At 45.3% G+C, this 24,890-nt stretch overlaps 15 protein-coding genes across 15 annotated transcripts; 9 read left to right on the top strand and 6 right to left on the bottom strand.

Annotated features, from left to right (window-relative positions):
- Nucleotide 1: 1 nt before the first annotated feature.
- Nucleotides 2-910, top strand: VTP01DRAFT_6153 (uncharacterized protein; the record flags this gene model as incomplete). Its single annotated transcript, XM_069385023.1, has 3 exons — nt 2-127; nt 288-385; nt 799-910. 3 exons carry the CDS (start codon nt 2-4, stop codon nt 908-910), a joined length of 336 nt encoding a protein of 111 aa, XP_069234681.1.
- A 38-nt stretch (nt 911-948) lies between these two features.
- Nucleotides 949-2,799, bottom strand: VTP01DRAFT_6152 (uncharacterized protein; the record flags this gene model as incomplete). Its single annotated transcript, XM_069385022.1, has 3 exons — nt 949-2,144; nt 2,210-2,541; nt 2,603-2,799. 3 exons carry the CDS (start codon nt 2,797-2,799, stop codon nt 949-951), a joined length of 1,725 nt encoding a protein of 574 aa, XP_069234680.1.
- A 234-nt stretch (nt 2,800-3,033) lies between these two features.
- VTP01DRAFT_6151 (uncharacterized protein) lies at nt 3,034-3,960 on the top strand (the record flags this gene model as incomplete). The annotated part of the gene is made up of 2 exons (XM_069385021.1): nt 3,034-3,506; nt 3,567-3,960. The coding sequence occupies 2 exons, from the start codon at nt 3,034-3,036 to the stop codon at nt 3,958-3,960; spliced, it is 867 nt and encodes a 288-aa protein (XP_069234679.1).
- Nucleotides 3,961-5,998: 2,038 nt separating this feature from the next.
- On the top strand, nt 5,999-9,506 carry VTP01DRAFT_6150 (uncharacterized protein; the record flags this gene model as incomplete). The annotated part of the gene is made up of 7 exons (XM_069385020.1): nt 5,999-6,096; nt 6,162-6,951; nt 7,010-7,364; nt 7,458-8,126; nt 8,193-8,359; nt 8,427-8,648; nt 8,715-9,506. 7 exons carry the CDS (start codon nt 5,999-6,001, stop codon nt 9,504-9,506), a joined length of 3,093 nt encoding a protein of 1,030 aa, XP_069234678.1.
- Nucleotides 9,507-9,650: 144 nt separating this feature from the next.
- Nucleotides 9,651-10,194, bottom strand: VTP01DRAFT_6149 (uncharacterized protein; the record flags this gene model as incomplete). Its single annotated transcript, XM_069385018.1, has 2 exons — nt 9,651-10,003; nt 10,089-10,194. 2 exons carry the CDS (start codon nt 10,192-10,194, stop codon nt 9,651-9,653), a joined length of 459 nt encoding a protein of 152 aa, XP_069234677.1.
- Nucleotides 10,195-11,668: 1,474 nt separating this feature from the next.
- VTP01DRAFT_6148 (uncharacterized protein) lies at nt 11,669-12,297 on the top strand (the record flags this gene model as incomplete). The annotated part of the gene is made up of 2 exons (XM_069385017.1): nt 11,669-11,691; nt 11,760-12,297. 2 exons carry the CDS (start codon nt 11,669-11,671, stop codon nt 12,295-12,297), a joined length of 561 nt encoding a protein of 186 aa, XP_069234676.1.
- A 479-nt stretch (nt 12,298-12,776) lies between these two features.
- Nucleotides 12,777-14,296, bottom strand: VTP01DRAFT_6147 (uncharacterized protein; the record flags this gene model as incomplete). Its single annotated transcript, XM_069385016.1, has 3 exons — nt 12,777-13,385; nt 13,450-13,989; nt 14,066-14,296. 3 exons carry the CDS (start codon nt 14,294-14,296, stop codon nt 12,777-12,779), a joined length of 1,380 nt encoding a protein of 459 aa, XP_069234675.1.
- A 235-nt stretch (nt 14,297-14,531) lies between these two features.
- VTP01DRAFT_6146 (uncharacterized protein) lies at nt 14,532-14,985 on the bottom strand (the record flags this gene model as incomplete). Its single annotated transcript, XM_069385015.1, has 3 exons — nt 14,532-14,676; nt 14,740-14,927; nt 14,983-14,985. The coding sequence occupies 3 exons, from the start codon at nt 14,983-14,985 to the stop codon at nt 14,532-14,534; spliced, it is 336 nt and encodes a 111-aa protein (XP_069234674.1).
- A 130-nt stretch (nt 14,986-15,115) lies between these two features.
- VTP01DRAFT_6145 (uncharacterized protein) lies at nt 15,116-16,345 on the bottom strand (the record flags this gene model as incomplete). Its single annotated transcript, XM_069385014.1, has 7 exons — nt 15,116-15,417; nt 15,489-15,618; nt 15,689-15,759; nt 15,825-15,913; nt 15,978-16,081; nt 16,141-16,287; nt 16,343-16,345. 7 exons carry the CDS (start codon nt 16,343-16,345, stop codon nt 15,116-15,118), a joined length of 846 nt encoding a protein of 281 aa, XP_069234673.1.
- Nucleotides 16,346-17,371: 1,026 nt separating this feature from the next.
- VTP01DRAFT_6144 (uncharacterized protein) lies at nt 17,372-18,144 on the top strand (the record flags this gene model as incomplete). The annotated part of the gene is made up of 2 exons (XM_069385013.1): nt 17,372-17,594; nt 17,669-18,144. 2 exons carry the CDS (start codon nt 17,372-17,374, stop codon nt 18,142-18,144), a joined length of 699 nt encoding a protein of 232 aa, XP_069234672.1.
- Nucleotides 18,145-18,406: 262 nt separating this feature from the next.
- VTP01DRAFT_6143 (uncharacterized protein) lies at nt 18,407-19,185 on the top strand (the record flags this gene model as incomplete). Its single annotated transcript, XM_069385012.1, has 3 exons — nt 18,407-18,715; nt 18,787-18,831; nt 18,898-19,185. The coding sequence occupies 3 exons, from the start codon at nt 18,407-18,409 to the stop codon at nt 19,183-19,185; spliced, it is 642 nt and encodes a 213-aa protein (XP_069234671.1).
- Nucleotides 19,186-19,514: 329 nt separating this feature from the next.
- Nucleotides 19,515-20,705, top strand: VTP01DRAFT_6142 (uncharacterized protein; the record flags this gene model as incomplete). The annotated part of the gene is made up of 2 exons (XM_069385011.1): nt 19,515-20,441; nt 20,493-20,705. The coding sequence occupies 2 exons, from the start codon at nt 19,515-19,517 to the stop codon at nt 20,703-20,705; spliced, it is 1,140 nt and encodes a 379-aa protein (XP_069234670.1).
- A 115-nt stretch (nt 20,706-20,820) lies between these two features.
- VTP01DRAFT_6141 (uncharacterized protein) lies at nt 20,821-21,134 on the top strand (the record flags this gene model as incomplete). The annotated part of the gene is made up of 2 exons (XM_069385010.1): nt 20,821-21,031; nt 21,088-21,134. The coding sequence occupies 2 exons, from the start codon at nt 20,821-20,823 to the stop codon at nt 21,132-21,134; spliced, it is 258 nt and encodes an 85-aa protein (XP_069234669.1).
- Nucleotides 21,135-21,318: 184 nt separating this feature from the next.
- VTP01DRAFT_6140 (uncharacterized protein) lies at nt 21,319-23,686 on the bottom strand (the record flags this gene model as incomplete). Its single annotated transcript, XM_069385009.1, has 3 exons — nt 21,319-23,488; nt 23,552-23,600; nt 23,662-23,686. The coding sequence occupies 3 exons, from the start codon at nt 23,684-23,686 to the stop codon at nt 21,319-21,321; spliced, it is 2,244 nt and encodes a 747-aa protein (XP_069234668.1).
- Nucleotides 23,687-24,032: 346 nt separating this feature from the next.
- VTP01DRAFT_6139 (uncharacterized protein) lies at nt 24,033-24,696 on the top strand (the record flags this gene model as incomplete). Its single annotated transcript, XM_069385007.1, has 2 exons — nt 24,033-24,455; nt 24,517-24,696. 2 exons carry the CDS (start codon nt 24,033-24,035, stop codon nt 24,694-24,696), a joined length of 603 nt encoding a protein of 200 aa, XP_069234667.1.
- Between the last annotated feature and the right edge of the window lie 194 nt (nt 24,697-24,890).

The following is a 24,890-nucleotide window of genomic DNA, read 5'->3' as shown; positions in this document are numbered from 1 at the left end:
AATGCCTAATCTTAAGACTACGGCTCTGGAACCCAGACAAAGATGGCGAAGCTGCATGATACAGCGACAATTCAGACTTCCCTATCCTCAATATCGACGAATCTTCAAACCGCAAGTAATCAATAAGGTATATCCAATGACCTAAAGATATTACCCTTCTGCTGTTAACAGTAAACCTGGAATTTCGATGGAATATGGAACCTCGATGGCGGATGCATAACCAAATTTTGCATAATTCGGAGTCCCGATGGCGGCGAGTCTGTTTCGACACGATGCACTATCCATAGCATACTTTTGAACACTTACGAAATAGGCTTAGAGGTGAGCACGTTCCGTGGAAGCTCGTGGAGGAAGATCGAAAGCTCCAAATAGCACTGTACATACGGTACGACACAGAAGATTTGTGGACCTTACATGTCACTGGGCAGGTTCACAAAAGATATTGTACTGCGAAACAGCATTCGATGTACTGGATGTAAGCACTGTCTCTGATAACAGAAAATTTTTTGTTGAGATGCCTATAAATGAGCAATCCCCCTACATTTCTTTTTTCTCTTCATCTTCTACAGAATAATGAAGAGAAATGCATATCATACTATCCAAGCAAGTCTCCTCTCTGTATGTAGAGGCATCCCTCCGTCCCGGGTGGTGCCTGCTGGTGCGCCGTCCCCCCTCAAAAATGTATTTTCTTATACATTGTCCTTTCCCTTTTGCTCGCGTCTGCCCTGCCCCGACACGATGCGTGGTCCCCGCCAACAGCGGGAAAACAATAAACTTGTTTCCATGGATATACTACAGTTTGTATTTCTGCCTTGTGCTTTTTGGGGTTCTAGATGTACGATCTATTTACTCTAGGCGAATATTATGTTTTTACAGGACGCGTGAAGAAGAAAAGAAAATAGGATGGTAAAGGGGGAGAAAAAAAGCGGACGGGATAACTTGGATAGTTTATGCAGAGCCGACATAGCCATCCTTCTCAAGCAAGAGAATAATTTCGTGGACAGCCTGGGAGATGGAGACCTTGCTGAGATCGACGGCAAGGTCGGCATCAGCAGGGACTTCGTAAGGATCATCGATACCAGTGAAAGCCTTGATTTCACCCTTCTTTGCACGCTCATAGACACCATCGTGATCGCGCTTAATGCAGACTTCAAGGGGAGTCGAAACGTGGATAAGGTAGAAACCACCAAACTTTTCAATGGTCTTGCGGGCATTCTTGCGAGCTTCATCGTAAGGGGCAATGGGCGCAACGATAGCTGCAGCGCCGGCGCGAGTCAATTCACCAGCAACGAATGCCTGACGGGCAATGTTGATATCACGATCGCGCTTGGAGAACCCGAGTTCGGAGGAAAGTTCCTGACGGACATTCTCACCCATAAGGAGGGATACAGAGCGAGAACCTTCCTGGTTGAGCGAGACTTGCAAGGCACGGGCCAAGGCGTTCTTTCCGGAGGCATGGAGACCGGTCAAGAAAACGGTGAAACCTTGCTTGGAGCGAGGAGGGTGGGATTGGCGAAGAACGCGGACAACTTCTGGGTACGAGAACCATTCGGGGATGGGCAAGCCAGTGCGCAAACGACGACGGAGCTCAGTACCGCTAATGTTCAAAGTCTTGACGCCCTCGGGGACTTCGTCAGCAGGCATGTATTCATCGGTGTCAGGGCAGTATGCGACCATCTGGAAAGGCACGATCTCGATACCGATTTCTTCCTTGTACTTTTCAACAAGTTGCTGAGCATCGTAAGGGCCGTAAAAGTCGACACCTTGGGAGTTCTTGCCAGGGCCGGCGTGATCACGACCAACAATAAAGTGAGTAACACCGTGGTTTTTGCGGATCAACGCGTGCCAGACAGCCTCACGAGGTCCACCCATACGCATAGCCAGGGGAAGCAAGCTGAGCTCAGCCATACCGTTGGGATACTTGGGCATCAAGGCCTTGTAGACGCGAACACGAGTGTAGTGGTCGATGTCTCCGGGCTTGGTGAGACCAACAACGGGGTGGATCAACAAGTGAGCCTTGCGAGCACGGGCAGCACGGACGGTCAATTCACGGTGAGCACGGTGCATAGGGTTACGAGTTTGGAAAGCGACGACGCGAGTCCATTGCAATTTCTTGAAGTGGGCACGCAATTCGCTGGGAGTAACTATAAATGGGTTATCACGTCAGATCCTGAAACATCTTCGCGACATACACATGATATATACGTACATCTGTTAGCAACGTAATCGTAGTGAGCAGGAGCTTGGATGGCTTCCAAAGAACCACCAACGTAGAAGTCCTTGGCGATGTTGTGGAGATAATGAACGGCAGGGTGAGCAATGTCATCAGCGCCGTAGACCTTAGCGGCTTCGTTGGACTTGTTAGGCTTGTAAACATCCTGGACGGTCAAGATGGCCAAAGGCTCATAGTCACGAGGATCGAGCAAGGCGATGCGGTTCTGGGGCTTGATCTGGGCAGAATCGATTTCTTCCTGGCTTACGTCCAAGGTGATGGGCATGGGCCACAAGAGGCCGGAAGCAAGGCGCATGTTTTCAACGACGCTGTAGCACAAGAACAAATAAGCATGCATTCTGTAGAATAACGATTGATGATGGTAGTTACCCCTCATAGTCTGCCTGAGTTAAGAAACCTTCCAAAGGAGAGAAACCACCGTTAAGGATGAGCTCCAAGTCACAGAGCTGACGATCAGTGAGAACCAAGGATGGCAAGGAGTCTACTTCTGCGAGGAGGGCAGAGTGCTTGGGAGCATCGCGAATGTAAAGGTCCTTGAGGACACCACCGTGGGGAGTATTAGCCATTGATGAAAATAGGAAATGAAAAGAACAAGGTTAACAAACAAAAAATCTGCGGGATAGTGTTTTATACATTGTGACAGCAGCAGCAGCCTGTCGTCGAACGCCTATATTGCGCAATTTCACCCGGATGAAGATTTGCCTTGCCCATTGGCGGATGAACTGATCGTGGAACAAATTTTCCCGTCCACCGAACCTGACTGAGTTCATTCCCGCTCCCATCGCCGCGCTCGCTGCTGCATGGTTCCGTCACAACTCCACTTGCACACACCTGCAAACCTCCTTCAGATCCTCATTCTTGGCCTCGGTTGGACAGGCCAGTTTCTCGTCGAGCTTCTTGAGAGTCAACACCTACCCTTTGCAGCTACAACGCGTGACGGCCGCAACGGTACCATTCAATGGACTCTTCCACAGGGATCTTCTTGCTCTTCGATCGACGTTGCGCCACTTCCCGCAGCGAGCACGATATTGGTGACCTTCCCAGTCCTGCAGTCATCCTGCATGAAAGCGCTGATTGAAGCTTACGAATCAAAACATGGACAAACCCAATGGATCTTACTATCGTCTACGCGGCCATTCAACGGTACTCCAAGCGACCGGCACGGTCCAATGGATCCATCTAAAGATACGTCTGGTCGCATGGCTGCAGAGACTGTGATACTCGAACACGGGGGCACTGTGCTCCATTTAGCCGGGCTGTGGGGCCTACAGCGGTGGGTGTTAGCTCAAATGATGCGACAAATATCGGATGTTAGATGTATGATTTAATCTAGTCAACCGCGAAACTGGGTCCCTCGGTTTTCCACCCCGGAAGCCATCAAACGAAAGCTGCTGACAAGGCAGCTCCATTTAATACATGGCAAGGACGTGGCGCGAGCAATCGTCGCCGTTCACGAGCTATTCAAGAAAGGGGAAAGGTGGATAGTAACCGATGGTGGATGCACAGATTGGCTCAAGCTATTCCTTGCGTGGGGATCTACAGAGCAAATAGAGTTGGCACGAAATTTAGCTGAAAAGGACCAGGAGTGCCGTCAAGCGTTGGGGAGCGGTTCACTCGAGGAGATTGTAGCTCGCGGAGGAGTTACGCCGCGTCTGGATTCCCGAGAGTTTTGGGAGACATTTAATTTGCAACCAACAGAGTTTCTACAGGTGCCGTTTCCAAAATAAACTTTTGGCGTAATATTGCGCTTGCAAAGTCTATTTCTTTCCCACGAATAACGTTTGGTACACTGTCTGTGCTTAAGTACCCGGCTTTACACATCCGTAAGCCCGAAGCCGTAAGCATAAGCCATATCAGATTATCCATCTGTAGCCAATATCACGCAGCAATTAATAGCAATCAATACTTTGTGGATTAAAAGGAACACTGTATAGATAAGCAAGGATACTTCATGGAGTGCTACGTGCTGAATCGAGCATTACTCATGCATCCTAGTCAATTAGCTGCTACAGTGCAGAAAATGATATGCTCATTAAGCAGGCGGCTCACAGCAGAAATTTCGTCCTGTGAGCAGTTTATACTTTTAAGGCAAGTCGGAAATGGGCATATTTTAAGCCGATACTAGCCTCTTTTGCTGTAAGCTAACTTGATAAATCTACATTGGCGTGTACACTGAATTCAAATATGGTCTTACAGTGGGTTCGGACTGACGCGAATGATGCTCCATGGGTCTCCGCGACGATATTACATGTTATACCCTTGGAAATAACGTACAAGCTTCACTTATTCTTCGAACACCGTGTGGTTATCTGTCTAAATGCTGAATCCATGACTCGACTCGACGTACTAGTATAGACAGCAACTTAAAGAAACCGTGGAATATCTTCATATCCTTAGGTTATATTTAATGCGCTAGGCTAGTAATAACTTGAAATGTTTTTTAATACCATACAGCCTTATCCATGTAAATTTTTCAAAGATGCAGCTTTAGAACAGAGCACGTTGCGCTGCCAGATTTACAGTTATAAACGAAGCATGAAACCAGATCTTCATCTTAACTACTTTCAGCAACTGGGTGGCTCTTCTTTTCAAAATTTCGATTTTAAAGTACACATTCCTCGTGTCCCTTTGTATTTGGATGCAGAAGTAGGTCTTAAGATAGGTAAGACATGGTCTGATTACAATGTTTGCTATAAGCTTCAGGTAGCACTTTATTAATATATTACACTGGCATGATAGAACGGATGTCATTATTAACATCAATGGAAGATTTCTTCTTTGTAGGGTTCGCACAATATGTAACATTCATCATCTACAAAGGCGAGCAATGTCCTCAGATGTCGGATATGCAGAAAGATCGACACTAAACCTTAAAAGTACTGTCAATCCAAGCGCCGTGAAACTAAGATATTCATCTCACTAGAGCTTTCATATATCCACTATGCATATACTTTGAAGCAAATTTTGGGTGTTTTCAAGGAGATACATACAAACTGTATGCAGTGATATACGACATTAGAAGCCGCTTATATCATTGACAAAGAAAAGATATTACTGTTGTCGGTCAATAACCTGCTGTCAGAAGACAGGTTGTCACAGCTGGGTATGTACTTGTTTATTACAATCAGACGGGGTTTTGAGTATCAGGAACGCTCCTCCTTTCCCTGCGTATAGAGAATTGCCCAACTCGCATAAAATGTTGCAAACAAGCAGTGGTGTCGAAGCCAGTCGAAACTAAGCTTATTGCTCCGCTGCGGTGCTGAAATCACTGGGAGAAATCAGTAAACGCCAAGGTCCAAAAGTATAAGGGTATGATCTATGTTCGCTGACTCTCATTGGGCTTGTGTTGGATCTGTTTGTTGAGAAGCAAAGACATCACGTTGACCCTGTTCTTTGGAGGGGAAAAGAGAAGCGGCCGGCGTCCAAAGCAGACAATTTCTGTGGAAGCGACTTTCTAAGTGTGACACTCTGGCACACATGACCGTCAGAGTGGATCTACGGACTAGCATATGCTTTCTGTTCGCAGACTTGTGCTTCGCCGGACCTTGTTGGAGTTTGCGAGATCTGCAAGGTTTTTTGGGGGGTTACGTCTTGTCATCCGGGGTAAAGCAGCAGCGGAGAGTTTTCCGGGCTTGGGCCCGGCCGCCGACAGAATAATCCAGGTCAGAGTACCAGCACCCTGCATCGCTCTTCTTTATTTTTTTCTTTTCTTTATCTCTTTTTTCGCTGCTTTTCTTTTTCAAATCTGTTTGCTTAGATCCAGTCATGGAGTTTCCTTGGATATCCAATGTCCCTGGCACCCACAAGCAACACTCCTTTTTGCATAAGTCAAATGCACACCACTCTCCTTCATTTCTCTTAAGGTAAGCTGCGAGAATCCGTTGGCTTTGCGCATCGGTTCCAACCAGTATCGCTTTGCTCTCCACAGTTCATCCAGTCAATCATCCGCTTCTTCGTCGTCACAAGCACTGCCCTCTGCAGCGCCACCCGGTTTCATGCGGCGACCACGAGCAGACACGATGCCAGCACCGTCAACTCCTTTTGTCTTCTCTCGCGATTATGCATCCTCGCTTGACGTGCCATCGCAGCCGACAATGCGCCATCGCTCAGGATCTGCCACAGAGACGGGGAAGAGAAATGGGATGGGATTTAGTACGATCTTGTTTAGTTCCGCCACACTGGGTTCCGCTGCATCGTCGCCCATTGACGAAACTGACGTTGCCAGCACGCTGGCGTCACTGGGCCTCATTGAAGATAACGAGCACAATAGATTACCCTCGTCAAAAAACGTCCCTATATTGTCCGTTACAACGGAACCGACGCTTAGAGGGAACAATAGCAGCAGCAACAACAACAACAACGATAGCAACGGTGGCGATGACGGCAGTACTCTTCCGACGCCCACGCGAGGTCGTGCATACACGGTCGGGACCCGTACACCTCTCGAACGGCCCAACGTCAATAGACTGTTCAACTTTGATCCCTTCTCGCTAGACAATGACTCCCCAGGTCAGCAGCAACGTCCACGCGCAATCAGTCTTGGAATGGCGGACGAGCCCGTGCCACCGTCACGCTTGCTTTTCTCGGCAACGCACAACGCTGCGCAGCGTTTGCAGCAGCAGCAGCAGCAGCATCAAAGACAGGACTCTCCGCTTCGTACTTCAGCCAGCAGCGGCAACCTTGTTGATTACATGAATTACAGCGAACTGCCTGAACGGGTAAATGAGGAAGCGACCTGAATAAGTTAATTGTAAATTGCTAAGATGATCTTGTAAGACACAGGACATATCCACGCAGTCATCTCCGTCAACCTCTGCTGCTCAGGTGCCGTCTAGGGCGCTGTGGCTGGGTAACATCGATGCCTCCTTGAATGTGCCTGAGCTTATGCGTCTTTTCTCATGCTACGGTCATGTGGAGAGTGCACGCATCCTGTCCGATAAGGAGTGTGCTTTTGTGAACTTTGCGTCAGTCGAGTCGGCCGTGGCGGCCAAGAACGATCTAGAAACGCGTCTCGGAAACAAAGTTAAAGGTACCACCGTCCGTGTAGGATACGGCAAAGCGGATGTGAACCAAGCAATGGCCAACACGAGCGAGGCTGGACCTAACGCTCAAGGCCCCACTCGAGCGCTATGTAAGTTATATATTTTTTTCTTTCTTTTCAGCCGCCTTGCCGATTTGTGTTGTTTAATTGCTGATCTGCTTGGCAAAAAAAATTCTAAAATAGGGATCGGGAACATTCCTGCCAACATGAACCCAGGCATACTGCGAGCCATTTTCCAACCTTTTGGTCCAATCGAGTCAGTTCGCGTCTTATCTCATAAGAGTTGTGGTTTTGTCAACTTTGAACAGCAGCAGGATGCAGTACATGCCCGCAAGGCTCTGCAAAACAAGGAGATCCTTGGACCTGGAACAGGCGCTGTAAGGATCGGTTTTGCCAAGGCGCCGACTGCATCGGCAGATGAAAGCAGACCAGGCGAAGACAAGGCGAGTCATTTTCCAACAGCAGCCGTTCAGGCCAATTCAGACACCTATCAGGCCACACAGTGGGCAGCTGCAATGATGATGTCTAGCATGATGAGGACAGTCGCAGGCGATCATCAACCATCATCCGGACCATCGCAACCAACGAGCTTGTATGCAGCCATTGCTGCCGAACGGACGTTCATCATGCGTCAGCTTGGGCACGAGGATACCAGCACTGCAGTGGAAGAACGCTTACCTATGGCATACTGCTCAGCGATCCCACTGGTTCCAGAGCTTGGCTCAGACAGGAAGCTTGAAGTGCTGCGACTCCGTGAGATGAGAAAGAAGCTGGATAATGGACAGCAGAGTCTGCAGGACATTGAAGCAATGGCTGCTGAGTGCATGGAGGAGGCTGTGGAACTTTGTAATGGTACGTCGGTGCTTATTTGTGTATTTCCAAATGACCATATGAAATAACTCGCAAACTGGATTGTAGATTACATTGGCAACACTGTGATCCAAAAACTTTTTGAAGCTTGCAGCGAAGCAACGCGCCTTGCAATGCTTGAAAGAATTGCACCATTTTTGGCTTCGATCGGTGTCCACAAGAATGGTACGTGGGCAGCCCAAAAGATCATTGACAGTGCAGAAAGTCCCGTTTTGGTAAGCCGAATGTTTGATAATGACTAGAATATTCTTCCAACACAATATATTTCCCTTTTCTTTACAGATCCGAACCATCTCGGTCCACATTGCTCCATACATCCCATTGCTGCTACTTGATCAGTTCGGAAATTATGTCGTACAATGCTGCTTGCGGAAGGGACCTGAATACAATCAATATATTCTGGATGCTATCGCAGACAAGTGTTGGGAGATCGGACAAGGACGGTTTGGTGCACGTGCAGTGCGTGCTATCCTCGAAAGCGCCTCTGTTACCAGAGAACAACAGGTAAGCATGCATACTGATACGCTGGATTTTAGTTTACCGCTCGCTCATCCAGTGTTGATTCATTAGACATATGTGGCTGCGGCTATCATACAAAACACGGTGTTACTAACCACTAATGCAAATGGAGTGCTTCTGTTGATCTGGCTTTTGGATACATCCAAGCTTAGCGGCCGTTACAGTGCACTGTGTCCTCGGCTCTTGCCATACCTGGGAAAGCTATGCACTCACAAACTCGGATCAATGACTGTGTTCAAAATTATTAGCCAGACAGAAGAACCCGATGCCCGTCGTCTTTTGCTCAATGCCATATTCAACGAGCCGTCCCTCTTGGATGACGTCCTTCGCGATCAGATCCACGGTCTCGGTCTCGTACAAAAGATCCTTTCAATTGAAGATCTCGAACGACGCGATATCATCGCGCAGCAGATCAGAGACTCCATAAACAGACTTCAGCTGCAGCATGTGCAAGCGTATAAGAAACTCTTGGAAGAATTGGAACAATCTGTTGACAACAACAACAACAACAACAACAACAACAACAACAACGAGGACTGCCAAGAAAATTCAACCCAGGACTCAAGTGCCAAGGGTCCTACGGACGATGGCAACGACAACAGCAAGCCTGCGTCGGGAGAGGATACTCAATGGACACGGAATCCGCAAGCAGTGGCTATGATGGCTAATATGTACGCTGCAGCCATGGCGACAGCGGCGGCATCCATGCAACAACAGCAACAGCAACCCGTCACTAATGGTTCCCCGAACATGCCTGATTTCTCTCAATTCGATCATTTTATAAAGTCGTTGCTTCGAAACAACAATAATGTACAAACTAGTACTGTGAAAGATACCAACTAAGAAAAAATACCTCCAAATCTCTGTAATAAAGATGCAATGTTGTACATATAATAGATAGATAGGACCATCGAAAATAAAAACTTTGACCCAACCATGTCAAAAAGATTCAAGACAGTGTTTATTACTAAAAGTCTGCTTTCGGTGCTAAAGTTCTTCCTCGTTGGCAAAGTAATACAAGTCGTTGTGGTATTTAACATCTGGCTCCTGCGATTCGTTGAATCTATAATGTCTGTATTCCACATCATTGATAATAGTAAACATGTGCGAGTATGCGGTTGTTGCAGGGCCACAGTTAAGTTTTGGTATGAACCCGAGCTGGTAAGTGTTATCGGATTCGATTTCGTCCCAGACTTTGAATTTCAGCACTTGCTCGCCATCAAACTTGAAATCCTTAGCTACGTAGCCGATGGTCTTGGGTAAAAAGCCGCGATTAGTCACCAACTGGATGTCTGCAGAATTGCACTGCCCGCCCTCAAGGTGGATAGTAACCACAGAACCTAACAGGCCAATACTGTTAGATCTCAACATCCTGTATTTTAACAGGTACAATAGTTGACGGTAAAGGCCATGTAAGGCACATACCTGCTTTCCACACTTCGAACATCGAGGGTGAGAGGAAACGAGTAGCAGACACGAGAGTCAACAGCAAGAAGTACGCGCTGATCGTACCGAGGAACTTTTGCAGCATTTGCGACAAGAAAATCGATTACTTTGAAAAGGGATGGAGAATGTGGGAGTAAAACAAGCAGATGGAGGATATTCTCTATTTAATTATGCTCATTGGATGATATAGTATATGTATTGGACTTTTGTTGTCAGCATCCGGACAAGAAACTGCTTGTCAGAACCTGGTTTTGAGCATCATGGATCTCGCTCCTTTAAATGATCAATGCACTGATGCTATTGATATAAATATATTAAGAATAAGTTTAATCCAACGAAGAGTGTAAGACTACTCGACAATGCTAATGTGCTCAAGTGGGTTGGCACTAGTTATTGTGACTAAGTGCTTTGATATCATCTCTGACTTCTAAGCAGCTGGAGGAATCTTACCGAAGACAAGTCCCGTAACACAGACATGTTGAAAGCTAGCAAGCAACTTGTAGACAGGTTTTCTTGGATGCTATCGTAGAGATCAGGGAGTAAAATGCATGCGTCTAATTTTATCAATAAAATCAGCTGACGTGAATAACACTTTTGATGCATCTGTATATATAGCCACGTATATATTTATATCCAAGCTGTCAAAACACAATAGAGCGGCGTCTGCGAAGAAGGAGCGTATACATAAACGGACGCAATTTCCGGATTTGTCTTATCACATCTCGATCAGTCGAAAAATAGATAATCGTGGCACCATGCCCTGCCATCTGGTACGATCTGGTATGCTTGAGATGGCGGGCAGTAGTCAGATCTGAGAAGTAACAAAATCTACTAATCATTGACCTAGGTCCCTGAACAAGATTGAGCGGGGCAACTATGAAGCAAAATTGGTTCGAATAGTTTTGCCAGTTTGTTTGCATGGAATGAGAAGGACTGGACGGTAGCTCAGTGATATAACATCTTTCCAGCGTCGATCACGGTGAAAGAATGATGAGAATCATCTACTGTTTTCTTTATGAGTGAACGAGAAGCCGCGGAAGCATGATAGGATCTGCCGGCAAGCTGGATAAATGCCTAACCATAGCCGTCCTCCGCTTCTCTTTCCGTGGAAACACTGTATGGCAAGCTTTCCTCTACAATGTCTTAGGCACAGTTCCATGGGCGAATCCGCGGTGAACTCTTGAGTCTATTAACGTTCTCATCTCTTCATTACAGTGTGTTACTTATTTACAGCTTTATAGAGCAATTCTATTCGGCAAATTCCCGCATCAAACATCAAGACTACCGTATACCCGGCCCTAGGAAGATCATTATTTATCGTCACAAAAAACAGAACTCCGTTCTTCCCTCTTCTTCACTGTGCTTCAAATTACTGCAACTCATGAAGCCAGCTGACAGCAGAAAACATAGAAAACCATTAAAAGTAAAAAAGGCATGCTATAACTGCCGCATAAAGAAAATCAAGGTAAGTCGCGACACGTCGACCTGTGCAATGCTAAATCTATGCCAACGCTAAAATTCCATCGAAATATCTTGAATTGGCGTATAATAAAAGTGTGATGGACAGCGACCGTGTATGCAGGTACGTTGTATTACATTGTATTCTTGAAATGGAGAAAAAAAACTGTATTCACCAGGTATCACTTCCAGTGCAAAGGTATTTGTCAACACATCGATGTTCCGAACTCTGCAAAGTTCCTTCAGCAACTCGGGTAAAAATACAACTGTACATAACGCAGGCTCTGTCGAGCACAGACCAGAAACTAGCAGAAAGAAAGATGGCAATATTGATGATGAAGATGGCATCAGCAGAGGAACAAGCGTTGTAGAGGAAAACTGGAATCCACCACCACAGCAACAGCAGCAAGCGTCTTATACTTGGCCGATCATGCTTCAGTCTGAACCTTTCTATATACCGAGCTCATCCGCTCCAGAAGTAGCACCATCAGCTTGCCCAACCGCAATGACTTCCGCAGTCGCCTCTCTGGAAAACATTGCAGCGATCGATCATCATATACCTACAAGCTTTCCTCCCATCACAACTACCAGTCAAATCGAGCCGCCAACTGTAGCAAGCGATGCATTCTGGGAGCAGTCTTCATCGTTGAACGTTGATAACCATTCACCGCAGTCTCAGCACAACCGAGCAAACATATATCATGCACCAAATCAATGGCCGTTCCAGTAAATTTGCAACGGAGATCAACAAGAACAAAAACATACTTATGCGCATGCTATGCAGGACATGCATGCATATTACGAAAACAAAAAATTTACTACAGACAACGCATATTACCGCATTGAAATCTACTACGAATGAAACAACGAATGTTATCGATTGTTAATAGGGCATATCTCAAATACAACCTATGGTGTATATATGTGTATATGTGTTAGCAAAGGTGGATGATCGTCTCTATGCTGAATAATAAAAACAATGAAATTCTCGCCATCTGACTACTACAAGTGGGAGTCAAGGGTGATGAAATAATAAAGAAAATGTACAAACATTTCGGTGGATATCGCTCCATTGCTCCGGCCTTCTTCAATAGCGATGATCTCTAGAATTTATTAGCAAGATCTCCATGGATACAAAACACTGGACTTTGATCTAGCGTTGCAACATGAACAAGAAAATAGTACAGTAAATAATTTAAGATGCATCATCTAATAGGACAGGTAAATGGCTTTTTGCTTGGGCCCCTTAGGATACACGACCAAAGTTGCCGCGAATAAACCGACGGCAATTCCTAGTGAGGCTACGACGGTCTGGACAGCAAACGATGTGCCTTGCTCATCCTGCTTGATAAGATAGTATGCTCCCTGGACACCCACGCTCCCTGGGACTAGAAGCACTATACCGCACGACAGCGGTACCAGGGCTAGCTCGCCAGTCACCTTGAGATACAAGTTGCCGAATAATCCTATGCTGAATGCGCTGATGGTGCCAATTATTTGGTAGTCAGCAATCACCTTGCCAACAATGAGCGCGGTGCCGAATCCAACGGCGGAGCAGCAGATCATAGACGGCCATTGGCTAGGAGTTGCTCCCAAAGTCATGGCCATGCTGATCGCTACAAATGGAAATAACAATAGATATAGCCAGTGCGGCATGGAGCCCGTGCAAGTATCAAAGTCAATGGGTGACGAGGTAGTATCGATTGCTTCGTAGATACTGGTGCCTATTTCCAGGCCATATCCAATGAACAGCGCATAGATGAGAGCGTATGCAAATCGGATAGTGCCTGTAATGACATGCCTGGCCGAAAGTTCCATCTACGTAAAAAAGTAGTCATGTATTCTAGTCAAACAGTTCCTAGCAGACTGTAATTAGACTTACGATGGACATTGTTAATATGTATCCGGGTAGCAACGTGGCTGCTGCAGACAAGGAAACTCCGGTGAAGCAAATCCATTGATCCAATGCTTTGGCGACGAATCCAATCATGATTGTTGTGGATATTTCGAACATGTTACTGTACGATGTGTATTTTTCAGCAAGCAGTGTTAACATGCCAACCATCAAGCCCAAACAACCGCTGCAAGCTGTATCCCAGTATGTACCGTTGAACATGACGGGCGACGTGAATAGGCTGTTCACTGCATGTGCAACGACGAGAACCCAGGGGTTCCAGGTCGGCATAGAGTTGGTGATGGATTCCAACCGCTCGATACATTCCTTCGGTGCTATCTCCTTGTTGCAGATACTTTCGGCCACTGCTGTCACTTGAGCGAGTTTGCCCATATCAAATCCCTGAGGACACCGTACCAGCAGCGTCTCTGGTGCCAAGTCGCCAAAATTAATCATCATGATTCCCGGAATAAAAAAGAATGAAGCGCGCACTTCCAGAGCCTGCGCTGCTTCATCCAGAGATTGCTCCTTTCGCCACCTTGCGTTTTAGTAATCCATTATCTCTCCACAGCAACAGCAATAGCAATGATATCCTAATCCTTACTATACGATGGCAAGGTGCTCCGTAAAGGATAAGAGTTTTGCAGAGATACACCAAAACTCGTCTCTTGAGCGCCTCGTCTTCGCCCAACCCTTCTTCTTGCAAGCGTTCACTGGGTATCCAGGACGCCACCGTTGTCAATCGATAATTCCCAAAATATGAGCTCTTTCTATCGTCAAGGATGACTACAGAATCCGTCGTAAAGTTGGATGGGTACGAAAAGCTGTGTTTCATAAAACGAACAAAAGGAAAGCAATGTCAAATATCAAAAACAACCGGGACTCATATGCAACAAGAAGCATGATCCTTTAAGAGTTTTGAATCGTATTTGTAAATGCTGTAGATCTACTGTACAAAAGTGGAAAGAGATGGGTGGCAATGAGATGTGTGATGTGAGATATTGTGTTTGGGTCGTTTGGAACCTTGTTGCGAGTGTGTGTCCCCATTCCGTCTACTGCTACTACTATTACTACTTTCTGGCCTTGCCTTCCAAAAAGTCCTTGGCTTCGTTAATTTTCGTTGCCAAGTACGGTGAGCCGCCGCGATCAGGATGGTTCAATAACATGATCTTGCGGTGTGCTTCCTTTACTTTGGCTTTGGTAACGGCAGACTCTCTAAACATTGCCGTTTGTTTGCAAACACGATCTGGTATAATACGCCAATATTCTGTGACTAACCTCAAACCGAGAATCAAGGCAGCTTCTCGCTTGTTCATTTTGGGATCGAATCCACCCTTGTGGAATTTAGACAATCGAGGTGGTCTCGGTGCTTTGGGCATTTTCTGCCATTCCTGAAAAGCCTTCAAACCGAGTCTTCCGGCGGTAGCTGCGCCAGCAACAGCAAACCCAATAATAACAGGAGTAGACTTGAATAGCCGTCAGAAATAACGCTTACACAGAAAGGATGTCTGTGTTCCTTACCATTAGTTACGGGGTATGAGAAAGCGGTGTAGTAGGAGGAAGAAGAAAATAGCAAAACCAAATTTCGTTGGGTGGGGGAGTTTACTGTTCCTCCGACAGCTGAGAGGTACATTATTTCATTTATTCATTCAGGTTAGTTATCAGTCTCCATGGGTGCTACATCACCGCGGTCAATCTCGGTGTTATTATCCTCTCTAGAATTTTCTGCAGCTATTGATTCTGCGGCAGAGCGGCCAGATGCGCCTCCGCGACGAGATCTAGTCTCGTCACCAAGTAGATCCAAGTATCTCTGCAGAGCTTCATCCTCGATAATATGGAAGTCCTTGTCTTTACCGACGATACCGAGCGATGTGTTTTGAATGGTAAGTTCCTTATCTTGCTGCAAAGTGTCTCTCAATGCCAACAATCCATGTCGTACGAGTTCGTCAAGAGAAGCTATATACAAAAGGACACGGCGGTCAGCAAATTCTCACTTTTTTCATTCCATTCATTTAGCAATAGCGTACCATCTGCAAAAGATTCATAATGTTTCTCGAGGTATGTTTTTGCAGATTGTGAGCGTGCACCAATTGACATGGCATAGTACTCGAAGGCGGTACCCGAAGGAGAGCATTCAAACAAATGAGGTCCAGTTTCCTGTCCAATAATTCCATTTTAGTTCCATATATATATATATATCTCGTTTCCTGCTCATGTTATTGCATACATCGTAACCGATAACCAATAATCCTACGCCGTAGGGTCGACGACCGTACTGCTGGGTGTTGATTTGAGCCTCTATCAATTTCCTCATTAGCAAACACTAGCCTTCCCTTTTTTGATCTTGAATTCCAAAGTCTTACTGTCTGCAATGGTCGAAACGATTCTTTGCACAGGAAGTGGTCTGTCGTACAGCATTTTCGATTTCATGGCTTCGTTTCGCATAAAGTTGCTGCAATAACCAAAACATTAACCATGCCATTCAGAGACTGTTGCAGCTTACTCCTACTACGTACCTAAGCACACGTGCGTCAGACGTCAGGCCGGCAATGGCGATACCCATATGCTCATCGATCTTGATGAGTTTTTTTTGGTAGGAAGCAAGTTCGCCTGAAGAACGCTGCAGCGTCGTGTCAGTGACCTTTCGTGCCTGCAACCTGTTTCTTATATGTCTCCAACCTTAAGACCGAGAAGAATCGCGTAGTCTTTGCTTCTCAAGCCAATGGCGGCCGAGCCTTGTTTCACTGCTTCTGCGGCATACTCGACCTGGTGAAGTCGACCTTGCGGTGACCAAGTGGAAACATCGTTGTCGTATTGATTTCGGAACTGGCAGAATCGTTAGACTTTGCAACTAACAAGGTACAGCGTGGACCAACTTTACCATGTCTAACGTAAAAGTTACAAGTGGTCCTGAACAGAAAAGGGTGCAGTTACGGCAGTTTGAAAGAGGACGCGTCAGCTCCGCTTTCCATTGGCAAGACAGTCCGCTTGAATTTCCAAGCAAAAATCAGAAGTGCACAAATCTTATTAAAAAAAGGACCTCATAAAATCTGCCTTTTATGGTACTCCCTCCTTCCTCTTAGACGTAGAACACTAATCCGTCTAGACTTGAGATGGTTTTCCTCTTGTTATTGGCTCTTTTTTCCAAAAAATGACTTTGGAAGCACTTTTTTCTGAGGTTGTAGCGATTGGAGGAGTGGGTGGAGGGCCGATTTTTTTATAGAAAACTATAGTTAATTAATTTATACACCTTCCACATGCGTTGGATGGAAGAGTGTTTAACACGACGTGGGCTACAAAATTAGTGTTCACTTTTGGAGTTTGGCAGACAGAACAGACACCAATCTAAGGAACTGGACTTTGATTCAGCATCTGTGTTCCCGAAATGGCCAGACCCCGATCATCACTTTGGATACAATGTTGAATTCCAATCCTATGGACGAATTCTATACATTCTACTCAATTATTTGTAGTCTGCTTCACTGCTCAGTTTGGATCGATGATTAACGAATGACCCGTTAACATCCAGACTCTGTAAAGAAGGATGTTTTCTCTGGCGTATGTCATACTACTATGTATGTTTGCTTACATCCATTAGCATATCCATATACACAATCCATTATTCATCGGCATACAGTCATAAAAAAAGAATATTTCTCCGTGCATCTTTGTTGATGTTATCAATCTAACGAAGTCTGAACTTTGGACTCTCATCATCAAAATCAAAGTTCAATTTTCGAAACACTGTATTTTCATGTATGTATCAGCTGGTAAGTTGACAACATCAAGGGTCCATTCTATTATACAAGCATCTGTCCACGAAAGCATTGCATAATGGCGGGCATTGAACAGAAAAGTATACCTTGTCTCACACGCAAGTGTGTCCTTTCTTCGTCGTTTTCATCCAGAAATGAACAAAGCAAGATATCATACCAAACAAGCACCAACTACAGGCGAAATTCCATTCCCAAGATTACGTGATCAATCCACAACTTCGAAGAAGAATGTCATCCAGGCAGTCGAAATTGACCAAGATTTGCTTATCGCCAATCTCAAACAAGTCTTTGACAAAATTGTACGTGGATCAATCCGGAAACTCAAGAATAGTCCATCAGAACTTCCAGGAGATGAAAGTGAATGGCTCAAAATGATAAACAAGATCGAAAAGGAGGTGACTCAAAAGAAAGCTGAATTTCTGGCTTTGAAGCAACTGCCAGCTGGCCATACGGCACATCGAGAAAGAAGCTTATCAAGTTGTCTCCCTCCCGGCTCGACCGCTGGAAAAGTTTCCTGAACTCGAATTTTGACAGAATCAACAAAGATGTGGAGATACAGTGGAGCAGCATAGATGATGAAAAGGAAGATAAGAAGAATACAGAGGCCGAGAACAACGATGATGATGATGGTAGCAATCATGGAATAACAAGCGTGCCTTTGAGCAGTGTATTACGCCCTGGCTTACCGGAAGATTACATTGAAATTTTCGAGGAAACGCTTGGCTCGACGCAAGAGCTGATATCAGATGACATCGCCAATCTGTCCGCTGTGATACGCGCGACAATGCTGGAATTTGTTGCGAAAATGGCACACAATTCGGTCTTACGCAGATCATCCCGGATCATGCACTCAGAGACACATCGATGCTCGAGCAGGATAAATATATATCCCAGAATACGTCTTTAGTTGGAGCCGCAGACACAGTGCTTTTCGATCAACAACATATTGAAAGGTTGCATTCTATCTACTCGGGAAGAATGGCTGCAACTGTACAGCAACGGGCATTAGGCAGCATCGATTGTGACTATTACATCCCTGATTACTATTATTTGCCGTCTGCGCCAGCGGGATTGTCTCAAACGACGAACAAGGCTGTGCATCAATACTGTACAAATTTGGAGCAGATGTGGGCGGATAATAAGCTGCTATCAAGATCAGCGGAATACGTATGCGGATTTTGTTACGATTGCACCTGGCTTTTAAACGAGAAGCACACTATAAAGAATTGGTTTCTAGGAAAGCCAAGGAAAAACAAGAACGCAAAATCAAGGTGGATAGCGCAGCCATCCGGAATTTTCAGCGAAATCGTCTTTGCGAAGAGAAAAAGTACTTGCAGAACGAAAATCGTATCGTTCAAGCCAAGGATAGCGACGAAGAAGAAAAGTGGTCATCGCGACGATATAAATGTCAGCAACGGATACATGCAATTAATGGAAATTGGCAAAAAAGGTTGAAGAATCAAGCTCAAGATAGAAAGGTAAGCTTGCATCTGAGTACATTCAAACACCCATATTTATGATGAGTATGATATGATATCTTCTCTTCCAGAACTTGCAAAGCGACACTAATGAAGCAGACAATGATGATGACACGGTATGTAGTAGGCAATCTATGTAATGATAACAGATGCAGTTCTAAGGCAGACAGCGTTTAGATCAGGACAGTATCAAGGCTGCTGCGCGATGGTATAGAAGAAGAAGCATTGTTGAGATTTTGGAAGAGTGTAAAGAGGAGGATTCTCCTGACAAAGATACTCCTGGCATTGATGAGGAGCAAGACGGCCAAAAAAGTTATGCAGAGCCAAGTCGAAAACGATTGAATCGCTTAAAAGACATTTCCAAGAGTCTTATTTTCTCAACTACAGTCGGCAATGATGTTACCGAACAACATATACCGAAACTTGCTCCAATGACTTTGAACTCCAGTCCCAAGAGATTCAAGCTGTAAAAACCATCGTCAACTTGCTACGACCTTTCGTTCGAGAGTCAAATGGAAAAAAGCACTGATCGATTGCTGATGCACTTCCCTTCGTTGTCTTTGCCAATACGGTGCTAACAATCTGTGGATATCAAGAATTCACGACGCAAATATCGCCATTAGTGTCGGCAGGAAGAATCTAATCATTGACGCTCGACGCAACATCGATATATGAAATGTTCATTTCAAACGCAGACCGTTTCAATCTGTGCACATATAGCGGAGAAGAAATCACAAATATCAGAAAAGCCCGCGAGAACAAGGAACTGATGATGGGTGCGTTTCTCGATATTGATAAAATGAAGAAGATTTGTAATGAATTGGGTCTTATATTCCAAAATAGTGCCTTATTGACATATTTCGGCGTCATCCGATTGCTGGGCAAACGAAAACATGAAAAGCAAGCATGTGCGACATACAAAACCCAAATCTCACAGAGACAAGACAACGACAACATCAACATCGAAGCACTGAAGAAGATTGCAGAGCTCGAGGCGGCTTACAAATTACAACAAAAGGAGCGGAAACGTAGTATCAAAGCGTACGAAGAAGCCAAATCAAGTCTTGGAACAGAGAGTTTAGATATACTACGAGATCTACGTTTGAAGCGAGCGCAAGCAATTACAGATGCGGAAAACACAGCTACAAGGTTGAAAGATATGAGGATGATGTTATACAACATTACCAGAAGTTTAAAGAAGAAAGCTACTGGACGGGATCAAGAGAAAGCTGAAAATACGAACACGCTGCCTACTTTGCGACATTACGCTTGCGAGGAATCTCCGTCTAATATCGATATATTTGTGCTAGAGAAGGAAGCTTTCGACGCCGGCAAGACTCTCGGGTACAGTGGCACAGATTATGGCTTACGCACAATGTCTACGACTGTCGCTATGACTCAAGAGAAATTACAGTACCAGATATCTCTTTACAACAGATTCGCAGCACTTGATGATACAGAACTTGATGGAAGCATGGCTCCGGATACAACTGCGGAGTCACCCGATACAAACGATGGCGAAAACTTCATTGCATATGTAGCGACATCCAGATTCAATTGTATCACAGCGGCACAGATAAACGAAAAGTCTCTTTGCAATAAACACACGAGGCTGCGGCAAAAACGAAAATCGAAAAACCAAGCCGTTCGAGATGCTGAAAAGCGGATCGGAGAAAAGTCAATACAGAAGGCAACGGCAGGAAAAGATGTTGCCATTGCACACGGAGTAAGCAAGTCCCTTCTCTATTTCGACATATCTTAACTAAAGTGTTCTTAGGTTGCATGCGAGTCGAGAGAAGCTTTGAGGTCTTTTTATCAATCATCGAGAGCAAAGAAAGAAAAACGAAGTCAGGAGATTGTACATAAAAAGCAATACTGGAAACAACAAAGCCGTTGCAGTCATGTGTATCGGAAATCAAGGCACTTGCGTAGGCAGTCGAATCAAAGGGCATGCTCGGCGAGGCGGAAAGAAGCTGCGAAGGCAGCATAGCTAGTACGCGGTCGTTGCATTGGCGGACGAGTTTCGGAGCTCGAGGACGTGTCCGTTCTGCTTGGGTACTGCCATCCGTCCAAAATGCAAGAAAAAGATCAAAGGTACCTACAAAATGGTCTCCGTGAACGACTCGTCAGTTTGCATGAATCCCGCCTGTATCTCCTATCGAGAACATCAAAATACGCAAAACCGAGACGAGCTCGCATCAATCTGCATAGCCATAGCAGGATATACTTCGCTGCAAGGTTATACAATGCAACCTTTCAATCGCTATGCAGCCACTTCCAAGCTGCCAACGAAAAATACAGCACTTGACCCACCTGGTAATGAAGGAGGAAGAATTATTACCAGACACTAGGTACTTACAATGATATTATAGGTGGTGTGGCGACGGCATCTGCAGACGTGCAGGATGACCAGCGTTAGCTAGTCCCTTTACTTGGTGTAAAAATACAATATATTTGGGTTTTTAACTATGTGGAATGAAACTGAAGCAAATTACGAACAATCAATATGTACAACAAAGCAACACTTATAATATAACAGGGAGAGGAGGGTGAAGTAGGTATACCAGTTTGCGTATCCGTGTGTGCAGTGGAAACTGTGATGTTTAAATGTCGATGTAACGTGACAAATCTAGAGGATCGTTGTCGTTCATCAACTCTTGGAGCATAAGCTCCATACGGCTGATTTGCTCCGCCAACGGAGGATTTGCTGGCGATCTGGTAATCTGTGTGCGGATCAAGTCAATAAATCCTTCCAAAGTCCTGAGTACTTTGTTATGGACGTGTGGTGCGATAAAATCGGGCTGAGAGCGTGCGCATCGGGCGATTCGATACAGGACATCGGCTGCATCCAGCGCAACACGCAAGTTGATAAGACACACCGACAAGACATGGACCTGCATGTAACGGAACAACTTTAGCGTGATAGCCGCCGCCCGTATAGCAATATCGACGAGTGATGGATCTGTTTCCTGGAGTTCATGCAATGCTGCCATGACCGTCTGCAGATACTCTTCGTCCGTGCCTTCAAAGTCGATCTTTTTCCTCATCTTCATGATCTTCTTGACCCGTCTCTGCCACTTCTCTTCTCTCCGCATCTTCAGATCAAGATCCTGAGCCTCAGAAGGATCTACACTCCGGTACGGGCATTTGGATATGTATGATTTTGCAAAGATCAAGTATTCACTGTAGACTCGAATAGTTGTCAAGAGAGGTGCTACGCTAGCAATACAGTCGTTCTTTATGATGCTGTTCATGACGTCTTCATCGATCGAATCATCCAAGAGAGGTATGGACAAGCGATAGATTGGATCTAACTTGTTGTACCAAGCTTTCATAACAAGTTCCAGTGAGTGTCCAAAAGTTCCCATCAGTTTGGGTATGTCAGCTGTCTGGAAATTGCTGACAACTTTGTGTGCTTCGTGGCGCAGGTCACGTATATGGATATTCGTCTGTATATAAATCTCCTCCAACGGTGAATCGCCTTCAATGGGTTTCATCATCAAATTGCCAGGCATAAGAGAGTTGAACATCTTTTTGTATTCATGCGCTCTTGTTTCCGCTTCTTTGTCATCATCTTCATACTTTGCTTTGTCAAGTAAAAGGAAGAGCAGCAAATGCCGTATCTGATAAAGAGCCTGGAGTGCACGGACGAATACTTCGCGTTTACCGACAAACATAGGCTCTTGAAGCTGCTCCTCTGTTGGTTCTGCATACATTGGTTCCAGAATATGAAACAGACGCTCAGCCATATCCGCATATTTTTGACTCTGTTTCGCATCCGATTGTCGAAATTTAAGGTAAGCCAAAAAGATATACGCCAAGAAAATCTCCAGATCAGCCTCATCAAACCGTTCGCATAATTCTTGTCGCGCGCGCTCGTAGTAATATTTGCTGTAGCCAACACATGCATTTACTGGTACCGTACGAAAAATATGCTCGCAAGGTAGAGAGCAGATCACAGCGCAAAGTGCCAGAGTAGCTGGGGAGAATCTCGCCTTTCCATCGTCAACGTACAGTTTCATAAATGTGGGCCGATGCACCATGATCTGTACAAGATGCTGACAGTTCCAGTATATGTCCAGAAGTGACAGTGTTGTAAGCGATTCATCGATGACCTGTATCGTTTCATTCTCTCCACGGAAGCTGAGGAATGGTGCAAACTTGACATACGTTTTGTAGCGCGAGCCATTGTAGCGCTTCCACATGAGGATGCGCATCAGCTTTGCGATTGAACTTTCTTCAGTGTGGTTGCCAAACATGCTTGGTACTTTGTTGCTGAATTCGAGAGTCTTTACGATTTTCTGTAGTTCCTGCAGTAGCTCTGTATGCGTGCGAATGTTCGTCTTTATACATAGGCTGTTCTTCGTGACCGTCAGTTCCCAGCTTGGTTCATTGCTGCTGCGATCGATTTGCATGCTAGCAGAATAGCCTTGTTCGTTATCCAAAAGCATGTGGCGACCGTCTGCATCGTCCAAATCATTGGAGGAGGTCGAAGAGGATGAGGACTCTTCGTGAGGTCCCGGTGTAGAGTAGTACGCATCACTCGAGTGGCTACTTAAGCCCCCAGATGTTGCAGGCGATAAATGGTCGTTTACGCTGAACTGGATCTGCGGTCTGATGAAATGGGAGACTTCCTGCTCCATACCCGCCAATTGTTCTCGAAGTGTATCGATTTCCTCGTAAAGCGCCTGCTTCTGGAGATACTGTAAATACTCCTCATCCTTCGGCGACTTGGTAACAGAGTAAACACACTTCAGATTGAACTTTTCGCACCTGTACCAAGTTTGTAAGTATACTTCCTAAACAAAGATAATCTATACAGCTTCGAGAGCTTACCGTTGACAGGGCAGATCACCAGTGCATCTTCTCTTGTGTTCCCGGCACTCTGCAAGAATATGTCAGCAAAAGCAGGCGAAAGAGCAATCATGACTAGAGAATTGATTTACCATTGCAAGGTGTCCTTTTGTTCATTTGAAACAACCGATTTTAAGTAGGAAGAGACTACTGCAGAAAAGAAGAAAGAGTCCGGGAAAGAAATCCGCAGCAATTTTTCTGGAGTTCATTGGTATTGTCCTAAAAGCTGCCTTCGTCCTATCAGGCCCTTCTCTGACATTGGTTAATCAATGAATTGTACGACTATATTCGTGGTAATATCTGTCATTCTTCCAAGCTGGAATACGCAGTTTCCAGGTACTTGGGCTTTCTTTTTGCATGGAACGGCAAAACTTTGCCGAGCCGAACGGGTGGCATCAATGGGTGTCATGTCCGACGATTTTCTCGTCGTCCCTCTCTCTATCTCTCGCCCTCGCCACAGCACATGTCCGCTGCAGCAGCTGAAGGAAACACATCGATTGCGATCGATCCTGTCACTGGCAAACATGTGCCCATGAAGGACGGCAGACCCTGCAGAGTATGCACGGATTTCAAGACATGGTCTCGCTTAGAGAAGGAGAAGAGCAAAAAAGAAAAGACTGAGGAAAAAACTTCGTCGTCGTCGACTGCGCAGGCAGCAGCGGCCGCTTCGACGGCAGCAACTTCGACAGTTTCTGCTGAGAAAGCAGAAGAGGAATGGCGAAAGAAGAACTGCCCAGTGGACGTGGAGCAGCTGGGAAATGCTACCTGGACACTGTTGCATACCATGGCAGCTTATTATCCTGACCGACCTGCGCCTTCACAGATGGAAAGCATGAAGACATTTATCAATTCATTTGCAGAGCATTATCCATGCTGGTATTGCAAGGTAGGTGCGTATATATGCTAGCATCATTGCTCTTTTTCTCAACATACTTTGGACATAACAGGAGGATTTCAAAAAGTCTATAGAGAAAGAACCCGTCCAAGTGGGAAGTAGAAAGAAACTGAGCGAATGGTTATGCCGACGCCATAATGAAGTCAATGCTAAGCTTGGAAAAGAACAGTTTGACTGCACCAAAGTGTTTGAGAGATGGCTGAATGGCCCTCCAGATGGCCGTTGTGATTAGACATAGAAAAACGAGGCATGATAGAATTGTATAATATACTTTTAGTACCATTGTTTGCATTATTGCTTTGCAATGCTTACTAATCAGCATGCATAGCTTGATAGATATCTAAGAATTTCTGTTCACTGCATGACTGCGCTGTGAATTTGTATAATATGATTTGTTATTATGTTTATGCATTGGATATGTATATG

Source organism: Rhizomucor pusillus (genome assembly GCF_041956525.1).
Source record: "Rhizomucor pusillus strain CBS 183.67 unplaced genomic scaffold VTP01scaffold_29, whole genome shotgun sequence".
NCBI lineage: Eukaryota > Fungi > Mucoromycota > Mucoromycetes > Mucorales > Lichtheimiaceae > Rhizomucor > Rhizomucor pusillus.
The sequence above is the reverse complement of the archived record's forward strand: the minus strand, read 5'-3'. Positions and strand labels throughout refer to the sequence as shown.